This window comes from Narcine bancroftii, chromosome 4, assembly GCF_036971445.1.
Source record: "Narcine bancroftii isolate sNarBan1 chromosome 4, sNarBan1.hap1, whole genome shotgun sequence".
NCBI classification, from domain to species: domain Eukaryota; kingdom Metazoa; phylum Chordata; class Chondrichthyes; order Torpediniformes; family Narcinidae; genus Narcine; species Narcine bancroftii.
Window position 1 is genome coordinate 47326486 of NC_091472.1, and position 26745 is coordinate 47353230.

The window sequence follows — 26745 nt, forward strand, 5'->3', positions numbered from 1 at the left end:
TGTTCAGAAAAAAGCAAATTCCAGTGAGTGCATCAAGTTTCCCTCCAGAATCTAATATGGGCTGGTACCATCGGATGGCAATGGTGCAGCTCTGCTCAGGTTTCGGGAAGAACCATTGCCCGATTCGCCTACGAGGGCGCTGCACCGCCAGGACGAAAGCGTGGAGGCGCTGCGGGGCCGTCCTCGCGCGCCGGGCAGGCCTGGCAGCGTACGCGCGCTCCGGGGCGGGCCTGGCAGCGTTCGCGCGCTCCGGGGCGGGCCTGGCAGCGTTCGCGCGCTCCGGGGCGGGCCTGGCAGCGTTCGCGCGCTCCGGGGCGGGCCTGGCAGCGTTCGCGCGCTCCGGGCGGGGGCCATCTTTAATGCGAGTCTCCAGCGGGCCGTCTGTTTCTCAACGGGAGAGGCATCTCCAGGACGATGCGCTGCGGCGGTGCAGTCGGACTCTTGCCAAGCGCACCCCTGCCGACCTTTGAACTCACCCTCTACCTCGCCACCACGGTTGGATGCCACCTGTACTCCTTCTATGAGCTGTTCAAACTCTCCAGAAGTAAGGGCGCTTTGCATGCCCCTGCTATGCGCTCCCTGTTCAATATTCAAGATTATGTTTTTTTGCTAAAGTTACAGGAATTGGGCATTCTTATCAACATGGGTCAGGGTTTCTTTCTGCACTGAACCTTCTATCTGCAGGACCAGAGTAAGGAACAAAACACTGTGAAGAAAATAGGAAAGGCTGAATTAAGAGCCTGGGAATTTAAAAAAGAAATAATTCGATGAGGTCCTGCAGGAGGATTGGAGAAGAGCCCCACTGTTGTCAAGGCGAAAGGAATAAGTCTGGAAATTTTGGGCTGGTGAGCTTCACAAAGTGATCTAAGATTCACCAACAAGTTTTTAAAGATCAATGAATTGTTGGAGAAGATTCTTAGGAAGAGGACATACTGGCATTTGGAAACTCATGGAGTTCGGGAAATGGCTGTATCAGTCCAGATTCTATCACCAATGTGTCTCTGTACAGATGGTAGTGTAGGATGACTGTGATTGGCTGAGAGTGTAGCCACGCCTACTGGCAGGTCTTAAAGGATTGCTCCTCGCCAGACCGGGTCATTCTGGACTAGTCGACCTACATGTGATACGCTCCAGTCTTTTTAGTTAATAAAAGCCTTGATTTGGATCAACAAGTCTTTGGTTCTTTTGACATGCTCTACAATGGCTTTGGGCAGAGTGTGACAACTTAATTGGTTTGCCAAGGAGGTGATGATGGTGTCCACCTGGATGTTGGCTCATCCAGAAAATTAAAGCACATGATTCAAACCTGGCTTGGCTATTGGAGGAGAAAGGGTTGCGTTGTTCCGATTACAGGTCTGTGAGCTGGGGGGTGATCTGCAGGGATCAATGGAATGGATCTTGTGGATAGCTCCCTGAAAGTGGGTGGTATGAAGGGTGTGACGTGCTTGCCTTTATAGGTTGAGGTATGGAGTAGATAAGTTGGGAAGACAGATTGTAGCTGTGTGATACTTTGTTTGGGTCACATTTGGAGTATTGGGTGCAGTTCTGGTTGCTGCATTAGTAATTCACCAGAATGTTGCCTGCATTAGAGAGAGTATCAGCAGTATGGAGAGACTGGGCAACTTGGAATGACAGATACGAGAAAAGGAGTTTTTCGAGGCATCTTCAGAGAGAGTGGTAAGTGTCTGGATCACAGTGCCAAGGGGAGGTGGAGCATATATGTTAATTACATTTAAGAGGCATTTAGCCAGGAGGAAGAACAGGTCAAAGATAAAGGGATATGGACCATGTGCAGGCAGATGGAATTAGTTAAAATTGGCATCCTTTTTCTGTACTGTTCTATGCGTGAACTGGGAATGGCAGGTTTTTTTTAAACTTGCTGTACATTTGCAATTATTGTGGGAAAATATGTACATTTATATGGTGTTGATACAAAATGATTTATAGTTAATTAATTTTAAAATAGTTTGAAGGCAAATCCAGCATGTTATAATAAGATGATAATTTTGACATAACTCAAATAATATGCTTGTGCTAAACGGAGAAGCCAAGATATAAAGTGAAATTGCAAGCTCCAGACTGGTGTCTTAGAATGATCGTACCCACAGTGGGAACTCGAGAAGTAATCAACATAAAGAACATACAAATCCTGTATTCAGTGACTGCTCTTGATATTGATTCACATCTGATATATCAGTTAACAATGCTGGGTAAAGTTGTCTCCCAAGGAAAAGGATTTAAGTAAGTGAGTCTGCAATGATGACTTTCAAATTGAAAGCATTGATACATAATATTAGAGAGATTTCAAAACTTGAATTGCCCATGCAGTTGAGAAAGCATTGTCAGCTATTACTACAGAAGAATGAAAAGTGAAGAGAAACCGGATACTGATATGTATTGACTAAAGTAAAACTAGTATTGGCAATGATAAATTGAAGTTCTTTAATTATTGAAAGGAAGTTGACATGCTAGTATTTATTGTCAATCTTTAATTTCCCCTGAATTAAGAGTGCAATTAAGATCAAATATACTGATAACTTTTGGAGTTGCACGTGGGGCAGGTTGGATAAAGGAGGTAGATTCTTTTCCTGAGGATTCAAGTAAACCCATTGGGTTTTTTATTAACAATTCAGTGGAGTCGTAGTGTAACAGCTTCAAGATCATGAGGACTGAGGCAAGCTTTTCTTGAAACAAATCCTGATTTATTTGATCCTAAAATTGCAATGATGAATCTAAACCTATGTCTCTGAATGAATGGCTTACAACTTTGGTTGCTCTCTGTGTAAGTCACGCCTCTCTAATTCTGTGAATCTTTTTTGGTGTGTTTGCCAGCATAATGATGTCCATCCTATAGCAGGGTACATACAATACAACATCGTATACATGATATCCCAACTCCTGTACTCGGTTTCTTGACTAATGAAGACCAACTTCTTCTTCGCAACTCTGTTTACCTGTGTGGCTGCTTTCAGGGACTTTGTATCTGTACCCCTAAGTACTCTACCACACTCTCCAGGGTCCTCCCATTTACTGTAGATATCTTGGTTTGACTCGCAGCACCTCATACTTATCGGAATTTAACTCCCTCTGTCATTCCTCTGCCTTTTTACCCTATTGATCAAGATATTGTTGTTGTCTTGGATAACTGTGACTGTACACTATCACCAATTTTAGTGTCATCTGCAAACTTAATAATCCTGATGCTTACAGTCTGATCCAAATCGTTGATATAATTGGTGAAAAGGTGTACCCAATACCAGTTCCTGTATTGGACCGATCCCCATTGGTCACAGGCCTCTAATTTGGAGAAAAATAGCCTTCCACTACCAGCCTCCTATTTGTTTCTATATCTAGCTATATTTTCAATTTTGCTTCACACTTCTTCAGGGTTATTAATAACGTGTGATATGAAGATTAAATTAATAATTTCGGTAAATACATTCTGTGACTAAGAATGAGTGTACATTTTCATTATGCATTGAAGAGGGGATATTCTCCATCTTGCAATTCAATAAACTTTTAAATAAATAACATGCAGTATGCTCTGCAGTCTCTGTCGAACCTTTTACAATAATGTTACCAAAAAGTAATCACTCATTTTGAATTGAACTTGTTCTTATAACTTTTTGAAGTGTTCCATTTGCCATTTTTGAGTTTTCTGATGCATTTCTGAATACAGGTATCTGTTTTAATTTTAAAATTATGTCTCTTCTGGACACCTCCTGTACCTACACTCATAAAAAATTCTTCTCATCCACCATTTCAAATACTTTAATCAATATGCTTATCACTTGTTCATTCATTGATGGATAATAGGAAACTGAGGGTTTAAATGTGTTTTTTACTTTTGTCATTCAGTTTTCTTTAGTGGTACCAATTCAAAATTGTTAATGTATAGTTATCTTAAATATCATAAAGGTGTGTATAGTTTTTAAAATGGGTTTATGTATAGCCATTATTATTTGAAGTTGAATGAATAAAAATTCTTCAAAACAAATCCAAAATTGTTAAAGTTGGGGCCAGGGAAAAGGTTGTGTCTTAAAGAAAGAAAGAAAGAACATCTGAATTTTAAACTATATATGTGCAGTTGATGTTATTCATATTTTAACGTATAGATTTGCATTCAAATCGTTGATATAATTGGAAATGTTTATCCACATATCAATTACATTGTATTGGGTACACAATTTGAAATTTAACACTAGAGGGCAGACCTTGAATGCAATCTGGAATTTCATTCCAAACATAATGAGATTTTTAGTTCTTAATTAATGCTTGTTAGTTTTTGTTTCAGTAAGGCTTAATTTCTCTGGTGTTTTTTAAGAAACTATTTTATTCATTGCATCAGTATATCTTCTTTCTGCATTAGATTTGTTTAATTTCTGTCCCTCCAACTTCCTTAATCACTTTCCCTGTTATTGCAGGTTAGAAGATAAATTTAACACAACATTGCATTTGTTGAATTGTAGTTGCTCACAGCACTTTTGGTTATTACAATATCACTGACTAAAAATGTTTTTTAAATCACTTTTTAGTAACGATTATTGTGTACATTCAGATTGTTCCCATGTTAGGTCCATGTTGAGTGAATTATTACTGTCATTCTCTCCAGCTATCTAGACACATTGATCTACTTCCATCAGGTTGACTAGTTGTTCAAATTGATCAGGAGGCGTCTTGGGTAGGGACTAAGCCATTTACAGGCATACCAAGGTTTGCTTGGATTACATTGGGAAACTATATTTGTTGGACAAATGCCATTTGAATGATGAATTACTAACCATCTATATGTATTTTTGAGAGATATGTGCCTCTTGCGGTTGTGTGTTGTAATGAATACACAACATTGACTGTTGATTTAATTTGTTTTCATTTACATTCATTCTCGTGGTGAATTAATTATTAAGTCATAGAATTATGGAGCATAAAAAAAACACTTCAGCCCATTCTGTCTATGTTGAATGAGATGTCTCCCTGAGCTAATTCCATTTGCCTGTATTTCATCCATAATCCCTGTACACCTTTCCCATCCATGTAGTTGCCCAAATATCTTTGAAATGTTAGGATTGGACCTGCCTCTACAACTTCCCTGTGGAAGTTTATTCCATAAACCCACCATGCTCTGTGAGGTGGTGGAAGAGGGAGGGGGGAGGAAGGGGGAAATAGCCTCTCGAGTCCTCTTTACATTTTTCTGCTCAATAACTATAGTTGTCCTCTAATCCAGCACATGCTAATTTAGAATAGTTGAAATTGGGAAATATGGCAAGTAGCCTATTGTTGTCCACAAGAGACAAGCCTGGCCGATTATGCAGACAAGTGATTTATGACGTTTTAATTCAGAGAGCTATGAAATAATGTTCTTCCAACTTGGATGTCCGAGAAGACAATGTAGACCAAGTGATACATTTCTAAAGGGTTTGCAGGAAGAAGAGGTGCCTGGATGTACAAGAAACACAAAATCAAAGCAGGATTAGGTTACCAGGCCTCTCAAGCCTGTTCTGACATTCAATATGATCATTCCTAATGTATGCTGGCCTCAGCTTCTCCCCTTGGCTAATTCCCCATAAATCTCAAATCCTCAATTGTTGAAATATTTATCTACATCTTGAATATATCTAATAATCTGGCCTCCACCATCCTCAGAAGAGAGAATTCCAGAGAGAGATTTGCTCCATTTTGAGAAAAGAAATTTATACCAAATTTATAGTTATAAATGACTAGTTTTTAAAAATTTTGTAACTATGTCCCCTTGTTCTTGACTCTCCCATTCGTGATGACAGGCCAGCAGCTACCCTGTCAAGACTGCTTAGGATCTATTATGTTTGATTAAGGTCACTCCCTTGTTCTTTTAAACTAAGGAATACAAATATGATACGATTTGTCCAGCTGCTGGAATGTAGTGTATTGGAGAGAACTGAGGAAAATGAACCATGAAGTATCCTTGGCAAGTATATTAAGAATAGTCCCAGGAAATATGTATATCAGGAGTATGTGGGTCTCCTTAAGAGACCATAGGGGTAAACTATGTGTGAAGCCAGGGGATGTGGGTGAGTCCTAAATGAAATTTTCTCATCTGCATTCACCAAAGAGAGGGACATGGAAGGTAGTGTGAGGAGTACATGAATGATCTGAAGCTGGTTAGTATTAAGAAGGAGAAGGTGTTAAATACCATGGGTTGATAAATCCTCAGGGGTGCATGAGATTTATTGCAGAATGTTACATGAACCAATGGAAGAGATAGTTGGCACGCTGATAGAGACTTCTGGTATTTTTCTGTTCGGTGCAGATGAGGTTTCAGAAGACTGGAGGATGGCTAATGCTGTTCCTTTATTTAAAAAAGGCAGCAGGGATAAGCCAGGTAACTACAAGCTAGTGAGTCTTGTCTCGGAGATGGGGAAATAATTGAGGAAAATCCTAGCATAATTAATTTATACATTTGGAAAGGCAGTGACTGATCACTGATCAGGAAAGGCCATTATGATTGTGTGCAGAGGAAATCCTGTCTCATTAATTTGTCTTAGTGTTTTGAGGACGGAACCATGAAGATTGATGAGGGGAGGGTTAAAGGCTTGCTGTTTATATAAACTTTACTGAGATGCTTAACAAGACCGTGAATGGTAAACTGGTTCAAGTTTATTATCATTTGATTTAACATTCAAGCAGATGAAAGGATGTTTATCTGGACCATGACGTATACTCTGACAGAAGCATTGATGTGTGATGGAGAGTGGTCGACCTTTGTCCTCCTGAAGTCCACAGTCCTTTGTCTTGTCCATGTTGACTCGGGTTGTTCTCGCACCATTTTGTGAGCCTCCCAACCTCCTCTCTGTGAACCGACTTCTTTCCAAAGAAGCCAACCACTGTTATATCATCTGCAAACTTGATGATCCTGTTTGAATTTAATGTGGCAGTGCAGTTGTGAATCAGAAGTGCGAACAGTAGCAGGCTGAGCACATACCCCTGAGGTACACGTGATGAGACTTGAGATGATGCTACCATCCTGGACTGACTGGTCCTTTGGTCAATAAGTTAGTGTAAAGCAGTGGTTGTCAAAGTTTTTCTTTCCACTCATACTACTTTAAGTATTCCCTATGTCATAGGTGCTCCATGATAAGTGAGGGATTACTTAAGGTGGTATGTGAGTGGAAAGAAAAAGTTTGAAAGCTACTGTTTTAATTGTACCTAATTGACTCGTTATGTGCACCATTTCATAACTCCAAAGGAAATGGGCCAATGACAATTTTTCTCAAGTGAAATATTTCAGTAACAATTAGGTCTTGAGCAGTGATTCTCAACCATTTTTTGCCTACTCACACACCCCTTCCCTTACTAATCACAGAGCACCTATGCCTTAGAGCTTGCTTGAGGTGATACGTGAGTGGAAAGGGTGGCACGGTTAGTGTAGTGGTTAGCGCAACACCATAACAGAGCCAGCAAAGTGGTTTTGAATCCAGAGATGTCTATAAGGACTTTGTACCTTATCCCTGCGACTGCATGGATTTCCTCTGGGAGCTCTGCTTTCCTCCCACCCTACAAAATGTACAGATGTGTAGGTTTGTTGGTGCATTTGAGCAGTGCAGGCTTGTGAACCAGAGGTGCCTATGACCAAGCTGTGTCTCTTTTTAAAAAACAAATGTCCAGAATCCAATTGCAGAGAGGAGTGTTGAGTCCCAGTGAGAACAGTTTATCTATCATTCTCTGAGATATGATTGTGTTGAACACTGAGCTGAAGTCAGTGAACAATAAGTAGCCTGGTGTGTGAGGCATTATTCTCTATGTGGGCCAGGATGGAGTGGAAGGTCATGGCTATTGCATCATTTGTGGACTGGTGTGGTTGGTAGGTAAATTGGAACAAATTCAATGTCATTGGAAGGTGTGATTTGATGCATTCCTAGATCAATCACTCAAACACTTCATGATGGTAGAGATTACTGCCAATAGGTTGTACTCATTTAATCCAGTTACTGTTGCTCTCTTAGGCACTGAGATGATGGTGGCTGCTTTGTGTCCCACAGGGACAGTAGACTGCTGTATTGAGATGTTGAAGATGCCCTTTAGGATGCCTGTCAGCTCGGCTGCACAGTTCTGAATCACCCGTTGTCTGGTCCTACTGCTTTGTATGGGTTCATCTTGGATAGAGTCCTCCAGACAGCTGAAGCTATGCAGGGCATCTGTTCTTCAGAGAGAGATGGGCTCTTTTTGGTGTCACATTGTTTTTTCTTATTAAACCGTACATGGGAGGTATTCACCTTATCTGGAAGGGAGGCATAATTATCACTGAAGTTTGGCGTAATCAGATATGCTTCAAATGCCTTGCCACTTGCACCTCTTATTGCTAGTGTCACATGGGTGTCTAGATTCTCTTTGCATACCCTTGCTTTGCCTTCCTAATTGCATGAGTGAGTTCAGCCTTAATACTCTTATTGCCATCTCATCACCTGACCTGAAGGCAGCATCACGAACTCTGAGCAATGTGCAAACCTCCATGTCTCGCCATAGTTTCTGATTTTCCCTGGATGAGTAGTTGATCACTGTAACCTCAATGCACTTGTCAACCTAGCTGGTCCAGAAGCTTGAGGCACATGAACCCATTTGGTTTGGTGATGGGGCAGAGGCCAGATGGAAGAAATCTTTTCTGATTGGAAATCTTTAACCAGCAGTATATTTCAGGGATTGTTGCAGGGACCCTTGTTCATTGTGATGTATATTAATGACTCTTTTGTTGATTGTGATATACATTATCAATTTGGATATGAATGCAGCTTTGTTGATGACACAATGTTGGTAGTGTTATGGATAGCAAGGAGGCCTATCTAAAGCTACAGTAGGGTATTTTAAAAATGTTTAAAATTTTAATGTAGACATACAGCATGGTAACAGGCCCTTTCGTCCCATGAGCCCTTGCTGCCCAATTACACTCAATTGACCTACAACCCCTGATATGTTTTGAAGGGTGGGAAGAAACTGCAACCACCAGAGGAAACCCATGTGGATGTGGGGAAATGTACAAACTCCAGGGTGGTATTCAAACTATTTTTGCTGGTACTGAAACAATGTTGCACTAATTGCTATGCTAACCGTGCTGCCCTTGGGTTGGGTAGAGAATTGGCATATGGAATTTAATCTCAATAAGTCCAAGGTTATGCATTTGAAGAAGAGGATTAGGACATGCATTGGGTGCTAAAGAAGGCAAAGGATCCCTGGGTCCCTTTTGTTAATAGCTCTCTGAAAGTGGTAACACAGTAGATAGAGTGGTGAAGGCAGCGTGTGGCATGCTTGCATTCAGAGGTTTGAGCACAATGCATGAAATTTGAATATCTTTACTCATCCCAGCAGAATAGTTATCTTCTTTGTCAGTGCTAGTGTCCAATGAATCTGCACTTGTATTACCACAGCATGCTTGAAGTCTCCTCTCAATACTATTTACCCTTTTCTCAATTTGTACATTATCAGTGTACAAATCCCCCAAAATATTAGGCATGTTAAACGAGTCATTAGTAAGCCTAGAGTACCAAAGCAGGAATTGGGGTTGAAATTTTGCACACCTCTGAATGCAAGCATGCCACACAGTGGCGAGAACAAAGCACTTTAGGATGGATACAAGGTCTGAAGGAGAGGCCGTGATTTCACTAGGAGAACAGTTTGCAAAATTATGGGAAAGAGTTGGGGAATGGGACTGATGTGATCACTCTTGGGGACCAGCAGGGCCTCCTGTGCAACATTGATTTGTTGATTTGATTTCAGTAATAGAATTTCATTGGCATGTCTCTGTTCAGTACATCCCTTTTTTAATTTTTTTTCCCCACTAGTGGGACTGGGGTTTTGCTGCCGATCTAATAGTGAGATTAACACAGCTACTAATTTCAGTGGCCACTTTCATCAAGTGCAAGAGTATAGTTAAACACAGGACTCTGAATTGGCATGCTTCTAGAAGCTGAAGAATATGAGCATATCGCTAAGATTTTTCCTTTTAATGACAAGGAAAGTTTTAACTCCTACTAAAGAGCATCAGCCACTAAAATTTAACAATAACCAACTTAGAATCTCTTCAGATTTTAGTTTCTATTGGTAATTTAAAAAAAACCTATCTTTTAATCCAGTTATCCTATTTCTATTTTGTACTAATTTTGACTTTTAATTGACCATTGGACTTTCTGCTTCTCATTCATAATTTAAAATAGATTGTTTACAATTCAGGTCACAAATACTGTGGGAGTGTTATTTTCCATTGTGACTTCCCTTGACATCAAAGAGTTCTGATAAAATTGATAAATGGGCAACACAAGGCAAACATTTCAGTGGTCCAAATCGTACCTAGCACAGAGGGAAATTATGTGGATTTTGATTATCAGTCATTCCAACCTCATGGAACAGTGGAACCCTGATTTAATGCACCCCGCAAATTCAGATATAACGCAATGAGTCATTGGACTCAGGTATGCGCCTCTTAAGTCCACGTTCCCTTCTTTGAGATCGGACGTTAAGTGAGCCCATTTTAAAAGATGCAGTACCAGGGGTGGCCACCCTGTGGCGCAGTGGATGTTTAGAAGTGGTGCGTCTGAATGATCAAGGTAAGTAGTACAGTAATGTTTATCTTGGTGGAGAATTCATCTTATGGATGAAGGAGGGGTGAGTGATGCCGCGAACAGGTGGTGGGGGGGATGGCTATAATGGGGTTCCTCAGGATAGTGTTGTGGGGTCAACCATCTTCATCAATGACTTCCTTCCACACAAGTTCAGAACTAGAAGATTGCTTGTACAATATTTAATTCTCAGCTCTGCTAATGAAGCAATCCATGCCCACATGCAGCAAGATCAGAACAACGTGGGCATGAGTGATAAGTGGCAAGAATCAATTGTGCCACAGAATTGCAAGACAGTGATCATCTTCAACCATCTACCATTTTCAATGGAGTCCTCCTCAATCCCCATGTAAGGTTGTAATTAAGTTTATTTATTATCATTTGACTGTACATGTACAATCAGATGAAGCACTATTTCTCCAGACCATAATGCACACACATGATACATTTCTCACACAGCACATAATCACATATATAGATAAAAAATAATGTGAAATATGTGTAAATATCCTGGAAAGATGAATGATGTTTGTTTTTGTGTATATTTGTCCTGAATATGTATTGCTTGTCAGTATGTGTGTTATGTCTGATTTTTTTTGTTTGCATATTTTTCACCAACGGCCGGAGAACACTGTTATCTTGAATTTTTAACTATGCATTCACAGTTGAAGAAAGTGACTATTCAAGTTAGTAACTGCGTTAACCCCACTATTAGATCGGATGATAAATAAAACTTGAACTTAAACTTGAGAATGAGAGATTACCATTGACCCAAAAATTCAACTGGCTCAACCACATAAATACAATGGTAGACCAGAAACTGGTTGTCTTGTGGTGAGTGCCACACTTTCAACATCCCAAAGCCTTTTCACTGGCTACGTATCATGAACGTGACAGAATACCTGCCCAAGATATAGATTCGGATTTCAGATTTATTGTCAAGAGTGACATGACATCACATACAGCCCTGAGATTCTTTTTCTTCAATTGATGCAGAATTCCCACTTATTGGTAGTGCAAATAAAATACAATGTATACATGTAAACAGAGAACTGTTAACAGATGATGAATGTAGACAAACTGTGCAATTCAGAGACAATTTTAAAAAATCAATAAAGTGCACAAGTAAGAGTCCTTGAATGAGTCCCTGATTGAGTGTGTTGTTGAAGAGTCTGATGGTGGAGGGGTAGGAGCTGTTCCAGGACCTGGTGGTGCAAGTCTTGTGGCACCTAATACCTCTTTCCTGACGGCTACAGCGAGAACAGTGTGTGTGCTGGGTGGTGTGGATCCTTGATGGTTGCTGTTGCTCTTACAACCGTGTTCCCTGTAGATGTTTTCGATAGTGGGAATGTCTGTGATGTCCTGGGCTATGTCCACTACCTTTTGGAGGGCTTTACAGCCAAGGGTATTGATGTCCCCATGATGGACCATGATGTAGCAGTCAACACACTTTCCACCTCACTTTTGTAGAAAGGTTTCTGGTGTCATATTAAACCTCCACAAATTCCTGAGCAAGTAGAGGGGTTGATGTAGCTACAGTAACCAAACAATTGAGAAACAATCCTCCACCACCGTAGGCATATATATATATATTCTGCAGTTATCACCTAGACTAGTTTGTCAGAACTTGGGACATCAACACCAGGAAGCATTAGGGTAGTAGGCATGTGCCTACTACAAGCACAACAACTTGCAGTTAATCATGATCGCATGGCAGCTGGATTTGGAAATATATTGCTGTAACTTAATTCTTTGTTTAAATACTGTTGTTCAAATAGGTCGCTCACACGTACTTTCAAAGGTAATCTGTGAATAGACTTTGCCATATTTGCCAGTGATACTTGGATCCCAAATAATGAGCAAAACTGACTGAATAGAACATCTGGCGCATAAAAGTTCAGGATAAATTCAAGCATATTGACCAGTGGCAAAATCCAGGCCATTATTGCAGTATCATTTTTTATTAGGATCGATTTCTTTGCATGCCTCATTCCTAAAGGAATTGATTACTTGAAGTATTTGTTCAATATTTTACTGTGAAATGAAATATAATTCGCCAGAATATGAAGCTTTAGAGCTCAATGGAGGCACTGAAGTTGGTTGTAAATTCTTTATTTTCTGTTCATCTATTTCAATCTCCTTTCTGAATTTGCCTTTAGTCAATTATTTGCTTTAAATCCTTATTTCTGGCCTCGGAAAGAACTGCATTTTTTAAAAAAAAAAGTCTGCTTTATCACTTGCTCTTTTCCTTGTGGTCAGTGTAGTTGGTGTGCAGCCAACGAGAAAAAACCACACAGAAGCTGTGAGTGAGTTGAACCACCAACTCTTATTAGTACCACTTGCCATGATCCTTTTTGGCACCTCCGACTGGGACCATTGTGATGTCAGCCCAATGTGAGCCTGCACCTACGTGACCTGGTTCGCTTGTGGATCAGTGCAGCCTGCTACAATTTCTTCTATTTCTTAGAACCTAATTCTGGAAAGTGTTCTGTAATTTCTGAGCAACAAAAAAGATAACTTGGACTGCAGAATACTTCACACCTGTACTACAAATGTGCAGGGCAGGACATGATGTCAGAATGCCTGACTGAAGACTGCCCAAGGACATCTTCCATGTTTCCAGTGGTACCCGAAAATGAGGAGGCCAGCAACTACGGTACAAGGATGTTCTGCACAGGAGTCTCAAAGCTGACATTGCCCCATTAACATCGGAGGATCTGGCTCAAGATCCCTCACAGTGGAGGGACACCATCAGAAAAGGTGTGGACGCTGCTGAGGACAAGGTCATAGAGGCAACAGAGGAAAGGTGCAGGAAGCACCACAACGGAGCCTCTGCATCTTCTGCCCCTCCAGACCTCACCTGCCAAGTATGTGACAAGCAGGGCCTGTCAAGGATCAGTCTGTCCGGCCTCTCCAGGATGCACCTATCAAATCCCACAAACGGACTGAAACGGACCACCATCATCCTACGGGATGGTTAGCTAGAGACAAGTGATAAGTTTGACATAAAATATTGCAGCAAAATGTATACTTTGAAAATGATTGTTTTTAATTTTGTGACAGATTGTTATATTTTATATTATGTACAGATAGGTTTTGGGGAGATAAACTGTGGGTTTTTGAGTCACAAACACATCACAACACAGATCTCATTTAAAATGCCAGAGCTCAGCTTAAGCCAGATAGTCCAGGCTCTGAGTGCCTTGCAAAAACTTTGAAGAATGCCTATAGGGACTTCACAAGTAGGTGTTATTGGACATGCTGTGGAGTAATGGATTATTGTTTTGGAAAGCAACAAATGAATGGACTCTGAAGATTGATAGCAGTCTGAGTGCAGTTTTCTGTTTTAAGAGCGCCTGACGCTTGAGCGCAGCCTGACGCTTGGGCGCAGCCTGACGCTTGGGCGCAGCCTGAGGCTTGGGCGCAGCCTGAGGCTTGGGCGCAGCCTGAGGCTTGGGCGCAGCCTGAGGCTTGGGCGCAGCCTGAGGCTTGAGCGCAGCCTGAGGCTTGAGCGCAGTTTTCTGTTCTAAGAGCGTCATGTGGTTTTCTCAGAGAGAGAGAGAGAGAGAAAATATTTAGTTCTCCAGTGCAGCAGCTGGGACTGGAACATGACAAGCTGGCAAACTTGTGGAAAAACCCCATTTTTAAGATGAGTTGTGAGTTCCTAGTTCAGCCTGGTTTAAGCCCTTGTGGTCCATACAAGAGATGGCTGGCTGTATAATGTTTCACTTGAAATAAGGGAAACAAAAAGGAACTCTGTGGTAACCTGGAGGAGAGGTTATCATCTGGAAAACCCTGATGAGGCCAGTTTCTTTGGCAAGACACTGAAGTGGCTGATCGGAAGGAATCAGTTGTGTGTGTCCAACAAGTAACAAATCTTTCTGAAAACCAGCAAGAAACTTCCTGAGCAGTAACCATTCACCTTTCAAGCACCAAAGCCTGGTGAAGATTCATAAATGATAAATTCTGTGCACAGTATAAGAATTGCCTAATACTGATGAACTTGGAGGAGTGAGAAGTAGATTGGACTGTGAATCAAAGAACTTTTCTGAACTTGTACACACATTACATACACGTGTGCTTAGAATTAGGAGGGGGTTAAGTTGATAGTAATAAGTTAGAGTTTGATCCTGTTTACATGTTTAAAGATAATTAAAAGCAACTTTTGTTTAAGTAACCATTTGTCTTGGTGAATTTCTATTGCTGCTGGGTTTTGGGGTCCTCTGGGCCTGTAACATTAAAAAAAAACATTGCAAAGGTACAGAGACAATAAAACATAATTTCTTTGAACATGCATGAAATACGACAAAAACACTGGCATCTGATTTTTTATTTTAAATAATGACTCTCGTATTAATGATTTAAAATTATCCTTAAATGTTGCAGATATGAAATACTAGAAATGCTGAAAATCTGAAACAATGCTACAAGTAATTAGAAAATCTGGCAGGATCTTGTAGGGAATGGAAAGTTTAGGATTGATTGCACATTTTCAGCAGAATATTGTACTAAATTCAAAATTTCTTTCCTATTCATACTCAACACATTTACATAGGATTGGCTCATTGAAAGAAATTGTCAAATCTTCATTTCTACAACTGTTAAAAGAATCATGTTTATTATTGCTGTACATTTTTAAGGCAGCTTTTAAAAAGTGTCATTAATATTGTGCATTTAGAGTATCACAAGATCTCAATAACAGCACGATTTAAAATGTTATTCGGAATACAATCATCCTGCAACAAGCAGAGGAATTCCTCAAACACCTGGGTTTTTTTTAACAATTATTTCTGCACAGTATCTTTTAGTTATCTTCTCAATATGAAATTTTCAAACAACATTTACAGGTATTTTAGTGTTTCCTGAAAATATAGTGATTAATTGAAGGTCACATTCTGCTATAAAAAGACATCGCTGACAGATTATTTTCTAAACCTGTTCACTAGGCAGGTGACTGAGCAGCTGTGTGTTACAATAAGCTTATTGCAGACTTTAAAAAGTTAAAAAACCTGAGTTTGAATCAAATTACAATGAATTAATAGAAACACCTGTATTTTATGTGGATGAGGAACAGGGCCTAGTATTTTGTTTTTAATACAATCAAATCACAAGACTCCAGGTTTACAAGCCAGTACACAGCTGATCTGGAGACTACTTCAAACAGAATCAACAGAGTCTTGTGATCTGATTGTATTATATTTCAACAAATATGGGCAAGTTAATACTCACTAGTTTGTCAAAAATATTTATAGAAAAACCTTCATCTATCTATCTATTTATTTATTTATTTATCCCACCTTGCATGAAACACTAGGTCATTCTTTATTGTGGTAATCTCAAAAAAGAGTGAGGAGGTTCTGTCAAATATCCAAGCCAATATTTATTTCTCAATCATTAGTTACCAAAGGCAGATTATCTGGCATTAGTACTTTGATATCTGTAGGTTCATGATGATTTCAAATTTATCAGCTTTCAAGAACATTGGAGCAGGCCCCCAGTCTCCACCAGCTAACCCCATGATTCAAAATAACATGGGTGATTAACTCCAGGACTCAACTCCTCTTCTGTGCCTGTTTCCCTATTTTCCCCTTGTTCCTTGATCTTCCCAACCTTATTTAAATTGTTGGTAGATGACTGATAACACTGGACAATTTTTTTCAAGAAGTGTGCTCCATGAAATAAAATTGGAATTATGATAGACAACGTCAAGCTGAACGCAAAGATAATTTCAGATTTGCTGAATCACGTAGGAAGTTGGAGAAACATTAACTTTTATTGAATTTAGCATTTTTAATAACATAATGATGCTGTTGCATCACATTTGTTCAAAAGACCTAAAAATGTTTTGCCGCTGATTTTCCTTTGTACTAAGCATCAGTGTCAGTGTCCAATGTTGATGGATTCCAGTTGCCCTAATACTGTTTTTCCATGGTCGTAGTGTCCTAGTGAAACCTTTCACCACGTTCATCACTGACTAAATCTAAGATCAGCAGGGAAGAAGCCCAAGTGCGAATGCAGAAACTGAATTTTCAATGTCATCTTGCACTTTATAGTTTTGTATTCTTGAAATTTTTTTTCACACTATTGTTGCTGCTGCGAAACAACAAATGTTGTGACCTGTTCATGATTCAGAAGTAGACTTTAAATATGACAGGAAATCATAATAATAGGCTGTATCTAAAAACAAAGTTTGTGATAGGAACATTTTAAGATTTTTTTGTGATCAGCAGCCCAAAATCCACAAAATACACTCCAAAGTGCTCAGGAAGAATAATCTTAGTTGTCCAGTGCAATCTGGGTTTCTCAGACTCTGTTTAGAGAATTCTAGAGATTCACCATCTTCTACAAGAAGATATTCCTTTGCTTTTTGTTTTCTAATATTTGTTACGTTGTCTCCTCATTTAAGAATCTTCGACTAGCAGAAAGATTTCAACATCAACCCTGTCACATCTACTTATGATCCTCTGTGTTTCAATAAAATCATCCTGTAATTTGAAGAATACAGATCCAACTTCTTTGGCCTTTCTTGATAGTACAGTCCCCTCATCCCAGGAATTAGCCTTTCTTTCATCAACTCCAGTGCTACTCTATTTTTTAAATAAGAGCAAAATTATGCACTGTATTTTGAGTCTGGTCTCACCAACTCCATTTACAATTGTAACAACTGTTGTCTATTTCTATATTCCAACTACCTTGTAATGATTAGTTCTCTATTACCACACTACAAACTCCTTGCAATAACATTTACCTTAACCACTTGCAGACTGCTAACTTTTTACATCAATTACAAAAAATCCATGCCTGTTGTAATCTTGTATCAAAATTGCTATACCTTTAGCCCTAGAATTAAATGAAGAAGAATATACATGCCCAACCCAGTCCCTCTTTAATTTCATGCTTTCCTTCGCATTCAAATGTGTTTCTTGTAAGAAAGCAATATCAATTTTCATTTTCTTAATATACGGCAAGACTCGCTTACGCTTGTTCTGACTATTTAATCCTCAAACATTAAAAGTAGCAAACCTCAACTTTGACATCTACTATTATTACTAAATACCAATAATATCTTTATATGAAAACTCAAATCAATGTATATAGGCCCTCCAATAGAGAAAAAAAATCACAAATTAAAAATTAACTAAAATGAAAATTAAAAAATAATAAAGAAAAAAAATCCCCCCCCCAAAAAAAAACTACCAAAAAGTAGTAATCCCCTAAGCAAAAATTAGGTGTGGGTCACCCACCAGTGGCTGATGACTAGTAAAGAACTTAGAGCAAATCTCTCCCTCCCCAGCCAAATAATCAATAACATCAAAATATCATAGTAACAAAAAAAATAGAGTAAGAAAAAGAAAATTCTTCTTTTCAACCAGAAGATTCCAATCTCAAAGATCCCATTTCAGAAGGAATTGGACTCTTTCCATTCCCATTTTTCCCATTTCTGCCATTTCTTCCGTTTCCAGAACAACCAGATTTTTCTTTAGGAGATAATGGTGGACTACATCTTTGTCCTCTTATATCTGGCAATGAATCAACAAAAATCATTGCTTCATGATCATTTTCAAAAAACCAAAATTGATAGTCTCCATAAAACACCTTCAACACTGCAGGGTAGTGAAAAGTAGACTTATAACCTTTACGCCACAAAACTTCTTTAACTAGATTAAATCGATGTTGAATGACCTCTTGACTCAAATCAGGATTAAAAAAAACTCTGCTATTCTGAATCAATAATGGAGTTTGTCGTTGTCTCGCATTTTGCACTGCTAGTCGAAGTATTGCTTCTCTGTCCAAATAACTCAAACATCGAATTATTACAGGTCTTGTTGGTTGACCAGCTAAGGTTGTTCTTCTTAAAGCTCTATGGGCTCTTTCCAATACCAATCCCCCAGAAAAAAATTCTTGCCCTAATACTTGTGGGATCCAGTCTTTAAAGAAACGAAGAGGATCTTGTCCTTCTATACCTCTGGCAAACCAACAATTTTCACATTATTCCTTCTGCTTTGATTCTCCAAGTAGTCTATTTTCCTCTCTAGCTCCTTCTCATGTTCTCCCAATTCTATGATTGATTTTTCAACCTTCAACACTTCTGTGTTAGAAGTCACTTGTTTACAGTCCAAAAAAGCAGACTGAAATTTTTTAAATTCTTCATAAGATGCATCCACATGTGCTTAACTGTATTTAATTCTGAACTTATACTAGCATTCATTTGAACCATCTCATTCATTAGAGGTTGAATAACTGCATTTAATTGCATACACTGTAGGTCAGAAAAGCTCAGCCCTGCTCTCTCTCTGACATAGTGGCAGAACAAGGTAACTGCAGCTCCTGCTGCAACTCAACAGAAGGCATTTTAAAAATTTTACTGCAGGTCTGGACTCCCAGCGACGGCACCCCGACTTCCTCAGGGGGTCTCCGCTGGTCTCCCCCTACATCTTGTTTTTTCATGAAATCACGAAGATAAGCGATTTCTTCAGATTGAAGTGCTTCCTGATGCATTTCCAACAATGGAGTCGTCTTCCTGCGTGCTCCCTTTGTTAAAATCGAAAGGCTTTCCAAATTGGGATCCACTTCTTGGGAACACGCACCTTCTTCCAGAGAATGCGTAATTCCAGCGCTATCCTTCACTTGGTGACATTTTTTTTCCAGCTCCCACAGGCAGTCGTTGAGGTTAAACCTGGGACTGTATCAAGTCGTCTAGGCCTCAAATCTTCAGCACTTCGAAAATGTAACTTCTTCTGCTCTTGAAGTTTAATCTTTTTACCATTAGTGGCCATAATAATTCCTTGATACTTTAAACTAAAATTTAAAAAGTTTAAACTTGAAAACAAAGAATTAAAAAACGGGTACTTAAAAGTCTGGCCAGAGAGGTCGAGATTGCACATCTAGACTCTACACCATCTTGCCACGTCCCCCCCTTGCATGTTGTAATCATGAAAACTACTTGATTTGTTATATGAACTATGCAACTATTGAAGTTGTGAAAGACATTACACAAATGCATGCTCTTTTCTTTGTGATCAGCATAACTGGAGCCTATAAATACTGCAAATGACAGACTTGAAAATACATCTCACAGAACGCCATTGTGTTCTGCCACAGGGTTTTGGAGCATATATTTTCACCTGTAATTATCTGACTCTCACTGAATAGAGGCAAATAGAAAGGTTAAAAGCATTTATAATGGTTTTGTTATCTCCAGAACTCAGAATCTGTACTTAACAAGAGGCGAGGCATTTCACTACAGCGTGGATTGTAAATTATACAAAGAAATGCCTAGTTTTTACAAATTGGATTTTAACTATTTTTCAGCTTCACTCATTTCATTCTTTTATATCATTATGAGGTCTTAATAATGGGCATTTTTCATTAAACCATGAACAAATTATTATTATCATGTTATATCACTAACTTTGCCTTCAGAAATTAAAGTTGTTTGTTACTTTGATCCATGTTATTTTATTGATCTTCAAAAAAAGTACTCTCAATCTTCCAAATAATATTAAGAAAGTTTGGGAACATGACTGCTGAAGATGCATGGAAGTCTGTTTTGAAAAATGTACATTTATCCTCTCTCTGTGTTAAACATACCTTATTACAATTAAAAGTAGTCCATAGGGCCCACTACTCAAAGTTCAATTGGCTAAATTTTACCACGATCTATCCTCAAAATGTGATAAGTGTAAAACTCAGGAAGGTACTTTATATTATGATTTGATTATGTCCCTCCATTTGTAACTTCTGGAAAGAGGTATTTAGTACATTCTTTAATTCTTGATATAAATCTGATTCTGAGCCCTTTTGCTATTTTTGGAGTGAGTGAACCAATGACTTTTGACTCCATCTCAATCCCATGTGGTTGTTTTTGCTTCCCTGATTGCTAGAGGTTCATTCTGCTGTGATGGAAAGATGTTGTCCCTCCCACACATACACAATGGTTATTGGATTTGATGGCATCCCTCTCTCTCTAGAGAAAATGAAGTGCTCAACTAATAAAACAAGCATTAATATTTTTGGGGGTTCTTTTTTAACTTAATTTCAAAATTAAGTGGGGAGCAAGGGAGCAGATATGCAGTACTCCCATGGGGTCCAGCCACCCAGTCAACTGCCTCTGGCTCTACACGGGCTTTGAATGGCCCGTTGAGGAAGCCGACAGTGATTTTATTTGAGATCCTGTGACCTCGGGGTCTGTGCCCAAGATGGCGGCACCTCGTAATCGGCAGCAGCTGAGGGGGGTTGCAGACTCAGAGAAAGCGGAAGGCTGGAGCAGGGAATACCAACTCTCATTTGAGAAGGAGAAGCGGAAGAGATGACTCACGGGACTGTGAACACGGAGGTGGACCAGTGATGGGCCTCTGCTGGTGACTTGAGACGAGGAACCCTCAGGGGACCAGGTATTGGGACTGGCATGTGAGGAGTAGCTGAAGGTGCTGAGTGTTGGAGATTTGGAGCTTGGGTTGCCAATGGTTTGGACTGAAGTCTGGGTGGCTGTGGAAGTGCTGGAGGTGAATCTATGTATACTCAGTGACTCTTGGGTGGGGGGGGGTGGGGGGACTCTTTCTTTCTTTTTGTTTCTCTTTCTCTGACTGTAAGAAATTTAAGAGGTGCCTAGGCGATTTCTGCTGGTGGTGAATCTGCCTTGTAGCAGGCGAAAGGGAATTTCGTGTAATAGGACACAGTTTTACTACTAGGATAATAAATTGAATCTTGAAAATTTATAGATCAATTATTTTTGTTTTTTATTAATTTTCTTTCTTCTTTTCCTTTTTCTGAACCTATTAGTATCAAAATCAGTAGTTGATGCCTGACTTTGTTAGTAATCGTTCATATAAAAGGTTGGGTTTAGAAATTAGATTAGTAATAGATGTTTTTCTCTTTTTCCTTTTTTTAATCAGTAATATGAATCATGCGTATCTTGTTTACCATAAATCATTTCATTTTACTTAAACATTATTTCATGTGTATCTATGTACCTGATATTATTTTTATCAAAAAACCAATAAAGAGATTGGAAAATAATCTAAATAGTGAATCCACAAAGTCTAATAAAGCACAATTTTCAATCCACTTATTCATGTTATAAATGATGCATATTATTTTCAACAAGAGATCTGAGTTGAATGGGCTAACTATATGTAATAATTATAATTCTAATAATAATGTATATTAGACACCATGGGAGAGTGGAAAAAAAATCTAATTCCATGGTGAATTTCTGCTTTGAGAACTGCTAGTCTTCTCATCTTTGAATTGCTGTGCACTGACAATAAGATGCACGTGAAGAATTTCTACTCTCTACACACACTGCTTGCTCTTCTGCCATCTGTATTTTGTCTACTTTTTTATCGTAATGATGTTTTGTTTAGCACCTGTAGTCACTTTGTATGTAAATAATAATACCCGTTTTTCCTTAAAACCTCACTAAGCCTGTTTTTAAGTTAATTCAGACAAATGATCACTTTAAGGAGATGCATCTGCAGTCAAATATTTATTTTGGAAAAAAATTGATAATAAACAGGAGATAAAATTATAGATTTATTCGCATGTTTGCAGTTTCAGAATACCAGTAAAGCATTGATAATGATGGAGAACATTGCAGAAGAATGATGGATGAATGAGGGTCTCATTGACATTTTCTGAATGCTTAGATTGTTGAACAAGACAAAGAGGAGTTAACATCAACATTTCTATCTTTTTTGAAAAGAGTAATATTTAAAATGCTGTGCCACGTCATTTCACCAGAGTTAACTACCAATGATGCCAAGAGAAAGATGTAGGAAAATTGTTATCTAAAGTAGCTTTGAAAAGACTTGCAAACTTTAAGTTTAATTTTTCTCAAGATTTCTAATTTAATGGGCTTAGCAAAACATTTAACCAAGTTGCTAAGCTCAAACAGCAAATGTATAAAGACAAGTTAATATACTAAATTTCAATCAAAACTATATTACAGTAATAAAATGGTCACATCGATGTGAAACCATTGTCAAATGTTTCTTGAAGAGCAGAAAAACAATCACTATTTAATAACTTGCTTTTGAGTTTTGTATTTTTGTTGATGCATATGAGTTCATAATATCAATTTGGACATGTACAAATGCAATAAATATTTTACAACATCAAGTGGAACTCTACAGAGATAATTAAGCTAATAGACGATTCTCAGCAGATGTTTGTATATTCAAATAATGGGTCCAAACAAAAATACAAAGACTATAATAATCTTCTGTTCTAAGCTTATCGTCACTTGGGGATAAAAGCCTTCTTCAACCTAGGTTTTTTAAACAAATGTTTTGTTAAAAAGTTTTTTAAAAATTGAATTTTTCTATTTATTGAATTTTTAAAATTAAAAGATAAAACTATAAATATGTTTAATCCCTTTTCAATAGTGTAAACTGAGTTGTGATTCATTGATCAATGTTATATATGTAGTCCTCGACTTACAACTGTAACTAGAACTGAAGGATCGGTCATATCTTGAAATGGATGTTAGTCGGAATTTTGCCCACGCATGTGGAGTACCGAAGTCTAAAGCAAACTTTTTTATCAATTTTTTTTCTCATCTTCGATTTGACAATAACAACTTAAAGTTTCCTGAATTTGTCGATCAACCTTGGTGAATCTTTCCACATGCTTACCTTGTTGGTCAGCATCCTGGGGTCTGTAGGCTGGGCGTGGCCAGCTTGATTCCTGTATGCATGCGTGAGTCTTTGGTTGGCGCATGGGCAGTGGGTTCACGTCTTGGAGTTCGGTTGGCGCATATGTGACAGTTAAGGGGCGAATTCAATATCATTAGGGCACTTAACTCTTGGCACATGCGCCAACCGAACTCCAAGACGTGAATCCACTGCCCATGCGCCAACCAAAGACTCACGCATGCGTACAGGAATCAAGCTGGCCATGCCAACCAACAAGGTAACACGCACATTTATATGCCCTGTATCCCTGTTATAGTTTGTCAAATACAACATAATCGGAGTAAATTTTATATTTTTTCAACAAAAAAAAATTGGTCTTGAGTGCAAATGGATGCAAGCCGCATAGGTTGCAAGATGGGGAGTACCTGTAGTTAAAGAGAATAATATTCCCTGTTATCCTAGGATTTTTTTTTAACATGCTCGTACTAGGCTTACCCAAGAGCCAATGAAAAATTAGTTAAGACTATTGATTATGTCTTTGTAATTATTGCTTGTGCTTGATTTGTTCCTTTATCATTCTGATACTGATGGTTTTATTGATATTCAATCACAAAAATTGTGATAGCCATTGAGGGGTTGATCAGTTTAAATTAAGAATAGAAACGAATAAGGTACATTAATAATTCAATTCCATACATTTTTTAGCATCTGCAGACATTTAACAATTAGGAAAGTGGTTTATTGTTGGAACCAGTGCAAATGAAGCTGTCTAATGAAATTTCCTTCTAAAGGTCAATCATGATCTTGAATAGTGGAGCAGGCTAAAAGGACTTGGTGATCTCCTGCTCCTAATTCTTGGGTCCTTCAGATTGCTTTTCGATGCTATATTTCAGATATTAGTTGAATTCTCCTTTCAATTATTTAATCTTCGTTTAAACTAATATGAGAAAAAATAAACAAACATATTCTGATACCCTTGTAACTGCCTTAGCAACTGCAGAAACAATCCTTTCTTATTTAATAGATCTGAAGATTTTTGTCCAACTTTTCCTTCTTAAAAGGGGATGATTTGCTTCACCTCCAATTTATTTCACTTGTTACCATGATGTGAATCAGGCATTGACTTACTGATCTAATACTTTTAAGATTAACCAGAGTTCTTAACAATTTTGTCTCTGATACTTCAGGTCTACTGACTACAATGGAAAAAAACCCAGTAATTACATGTGTTTATTGTTCTTTATTTCAAACTATTTACTAAAATTCTAGTCTGGAAACATGTTTTATAAATAGCTTGAAGATTTCTCACAATGGTTTATTCATGTTTTTCATTTCTAACAGTTTATGAGAAAAACCTTGACACTGAATTTGGATTTGAAAAGGGATTCTTCATTTGGGGTTTTAAGAAGGTAATTAGATATCCATTTAATAGTGATTTCACTTGTCTTTGGAGAAAATTGGTAATTATAACTATTCTGACTCTTCCTTAAGGTACCCAATACACAAATCCACATTTGTTCTAAAGTGTGGAGTTGATTGATTTATATAAAAGTATTGTTCATTCGTGATTAAGTTTCATTTATGTTATTAACTGTGGGTTAGACTTATTTTAAGTCTCAACATTGTATGTTTAAGATGTATTCCAGGGACCGAGCATTAACTGAAGGATGACTATTCACTTCAGTGCTGAGATTTGTGGATCACTGGAGCTATTATTATTTAGATGAAAGAACCCATGTTGCCAGTATTTTAAGAAAGAGCAAATGAGTTTGGATCAGTTGTTTATCCCTCATCCAACATAGTCTACACCTTGAAACCTTGGGTACATCAACAGAGACTACACTTCAGAGATATCTTTTTTTAATTTTTCATTTTATTTTTCACACTATGAACCATACTGACCAAAATGCACACAAACATTTCCCTCTTGAATATACACAGTGTCATTTTGTCCCCTTTTCCCCTCTCCCATCCCTCCCTCCTTCACCCCCCTCCCCACCCACTCAACGTTCAACATATATGATACATTAAACCCATCAAACAATGTCATCACACAATGAAAACAAACAAGAAGTTTGTGCCTTCTACTTTTACACACTGGGTCAGTTCACTTCATCCTCTTCTCCTTCTGTCATTTTAGGTGGTGGAAGTCCGCGGTAGGACTTCTCTGTTGTGTTCCATGTACGGTTCCCAAATTTGTTTGAATACTGTGATGTTATTTCTTAAATTATATGTTATTTTTTCCAATGGAATACATTTATTCATTTCTATGTACCTTTGCTGTATTCTCAGGCTATCTTCTAATTTCCAGGTTGACATAATACATTTTTTTGCTACAGCTAAGGCTATCATAATAAATCTTTTTTGTGCTCCATCCAAATCGAGTCCAAGTTCTTTACTTCTTATATTACTTAGAAGAGAGATATCTTTGATGCTTTCAAATGCAAGTGGAAATTGCATCTTATCTACACTTTTGGATTTGATTTTATCTCATGCACAAGGCTTGATTTACTCTATAACATTAATTTTCCAGTGCTCAACAAGCAGTGGTTTAAAGTGGACAGAGACTAGTAGAGGTGAAGGAATGGACAATTTACAAAATTTTCCTTTCTACAGAAGTTCATACAGGATCAAAAGGATTTAAAAAAAAATAGACATCAGGTGATGCCAGATGCACATATTTTGATAGAATGTGAGAGAGAAATGAGCAAAAATAAAAGGAACTAATTGATAAATGATACATAGAATCAACAACCATAAATGCTAAATTTGTTATTAATTTAGGAAATAAATCCTAAAATGCCACCAGAAAAGTAAACAAGCATAGATTGATGCTGCAAAAAGAATAATTGGTGGGGTGATTCAAAGCTTTGTCAATAGGATGAGCACAAAATGGTCGAGGCAAAATGTTCTAGAATAAAAAAATAAATAATAATAAACTGAGGTGGAAAAACCTCAGATACTCCCTGAGTGAGGGAAAAAAAGGTAAAGAGAAAGATTTTTTTTAAAAATTGCCAACACTTAAGACTTGACAATAGTCTATCTCTGGGAGGCCTGAAGCTGTAATTCCTGGCTCACATTAATTCCATTTGACTGCAGAATTGGCCCCCAATTTACTCAGATGGTGGAGGGAGGAAAACAAGCAGGACATTATAAGCTATTTATTCTTGAAAAGCATGTATGTGCCAAGGAACATTGGGTGGAAACGGCATCTGCCATGTCTGTACAGTAACCATGATTTTCTTTTGGTAATACGTGCAAGCAAAAAACATTTTCCAAAACTTTTCAGGATCCAACAGACTTTGAATGGAGCTTTTGGACAGAGTGGGTAAAGAAGTTGTTGATGTGGACTCTACTTGGTCACATAATCATATCACAAGTGACTAATGCCTTCTTTCCAAAGGTTTGTATATTATGCACTGAAATTCTCATTGGTAGAACAACATTTACAGTACAGCACATTTACTGGGCAAGGTACCAGCTTTCCAAAAAACCTTTTCAATATTCTTTCTCCAATCAGTGAACCG

General features: G+C 38.3%; 1 protein-coding gene across 23 annotated transcripts in view; it reads left to right on the forward strand.

Annotated features, from left to right (window-relative positions):
• Nucleotides 1–323: 323 nt before the first annotated feature.
• The window catches only part of hhat (hedgehog acyltransferase), a 210601-nt gene continuing 184179 nt past the window's right edge, over nt 324–26745 (forward strand). For 22 of the 23 annotated variants that reach the window (XM_069931195.1, XM_069931184.1, XM_069931185.1 and 19 more), the window contains exons 1-3: nt 324–544; nt 24560–24627; nt 26508–26621. In XM_069931195.1, the coding sequence (XP_069787296.1) occupies nt 415–544; nt 24560–24627; nt 26508–26621 (312 nt within the window). In that variant the 5' untranslated portion in view covers nt 324–414. The remainder of the gene's footprint in view (nt 545–24559; nt 24628–26507; nt 26622–26745) is intronic. The other variant, XM_069931192.1, reaches the window with a different exon arrangement.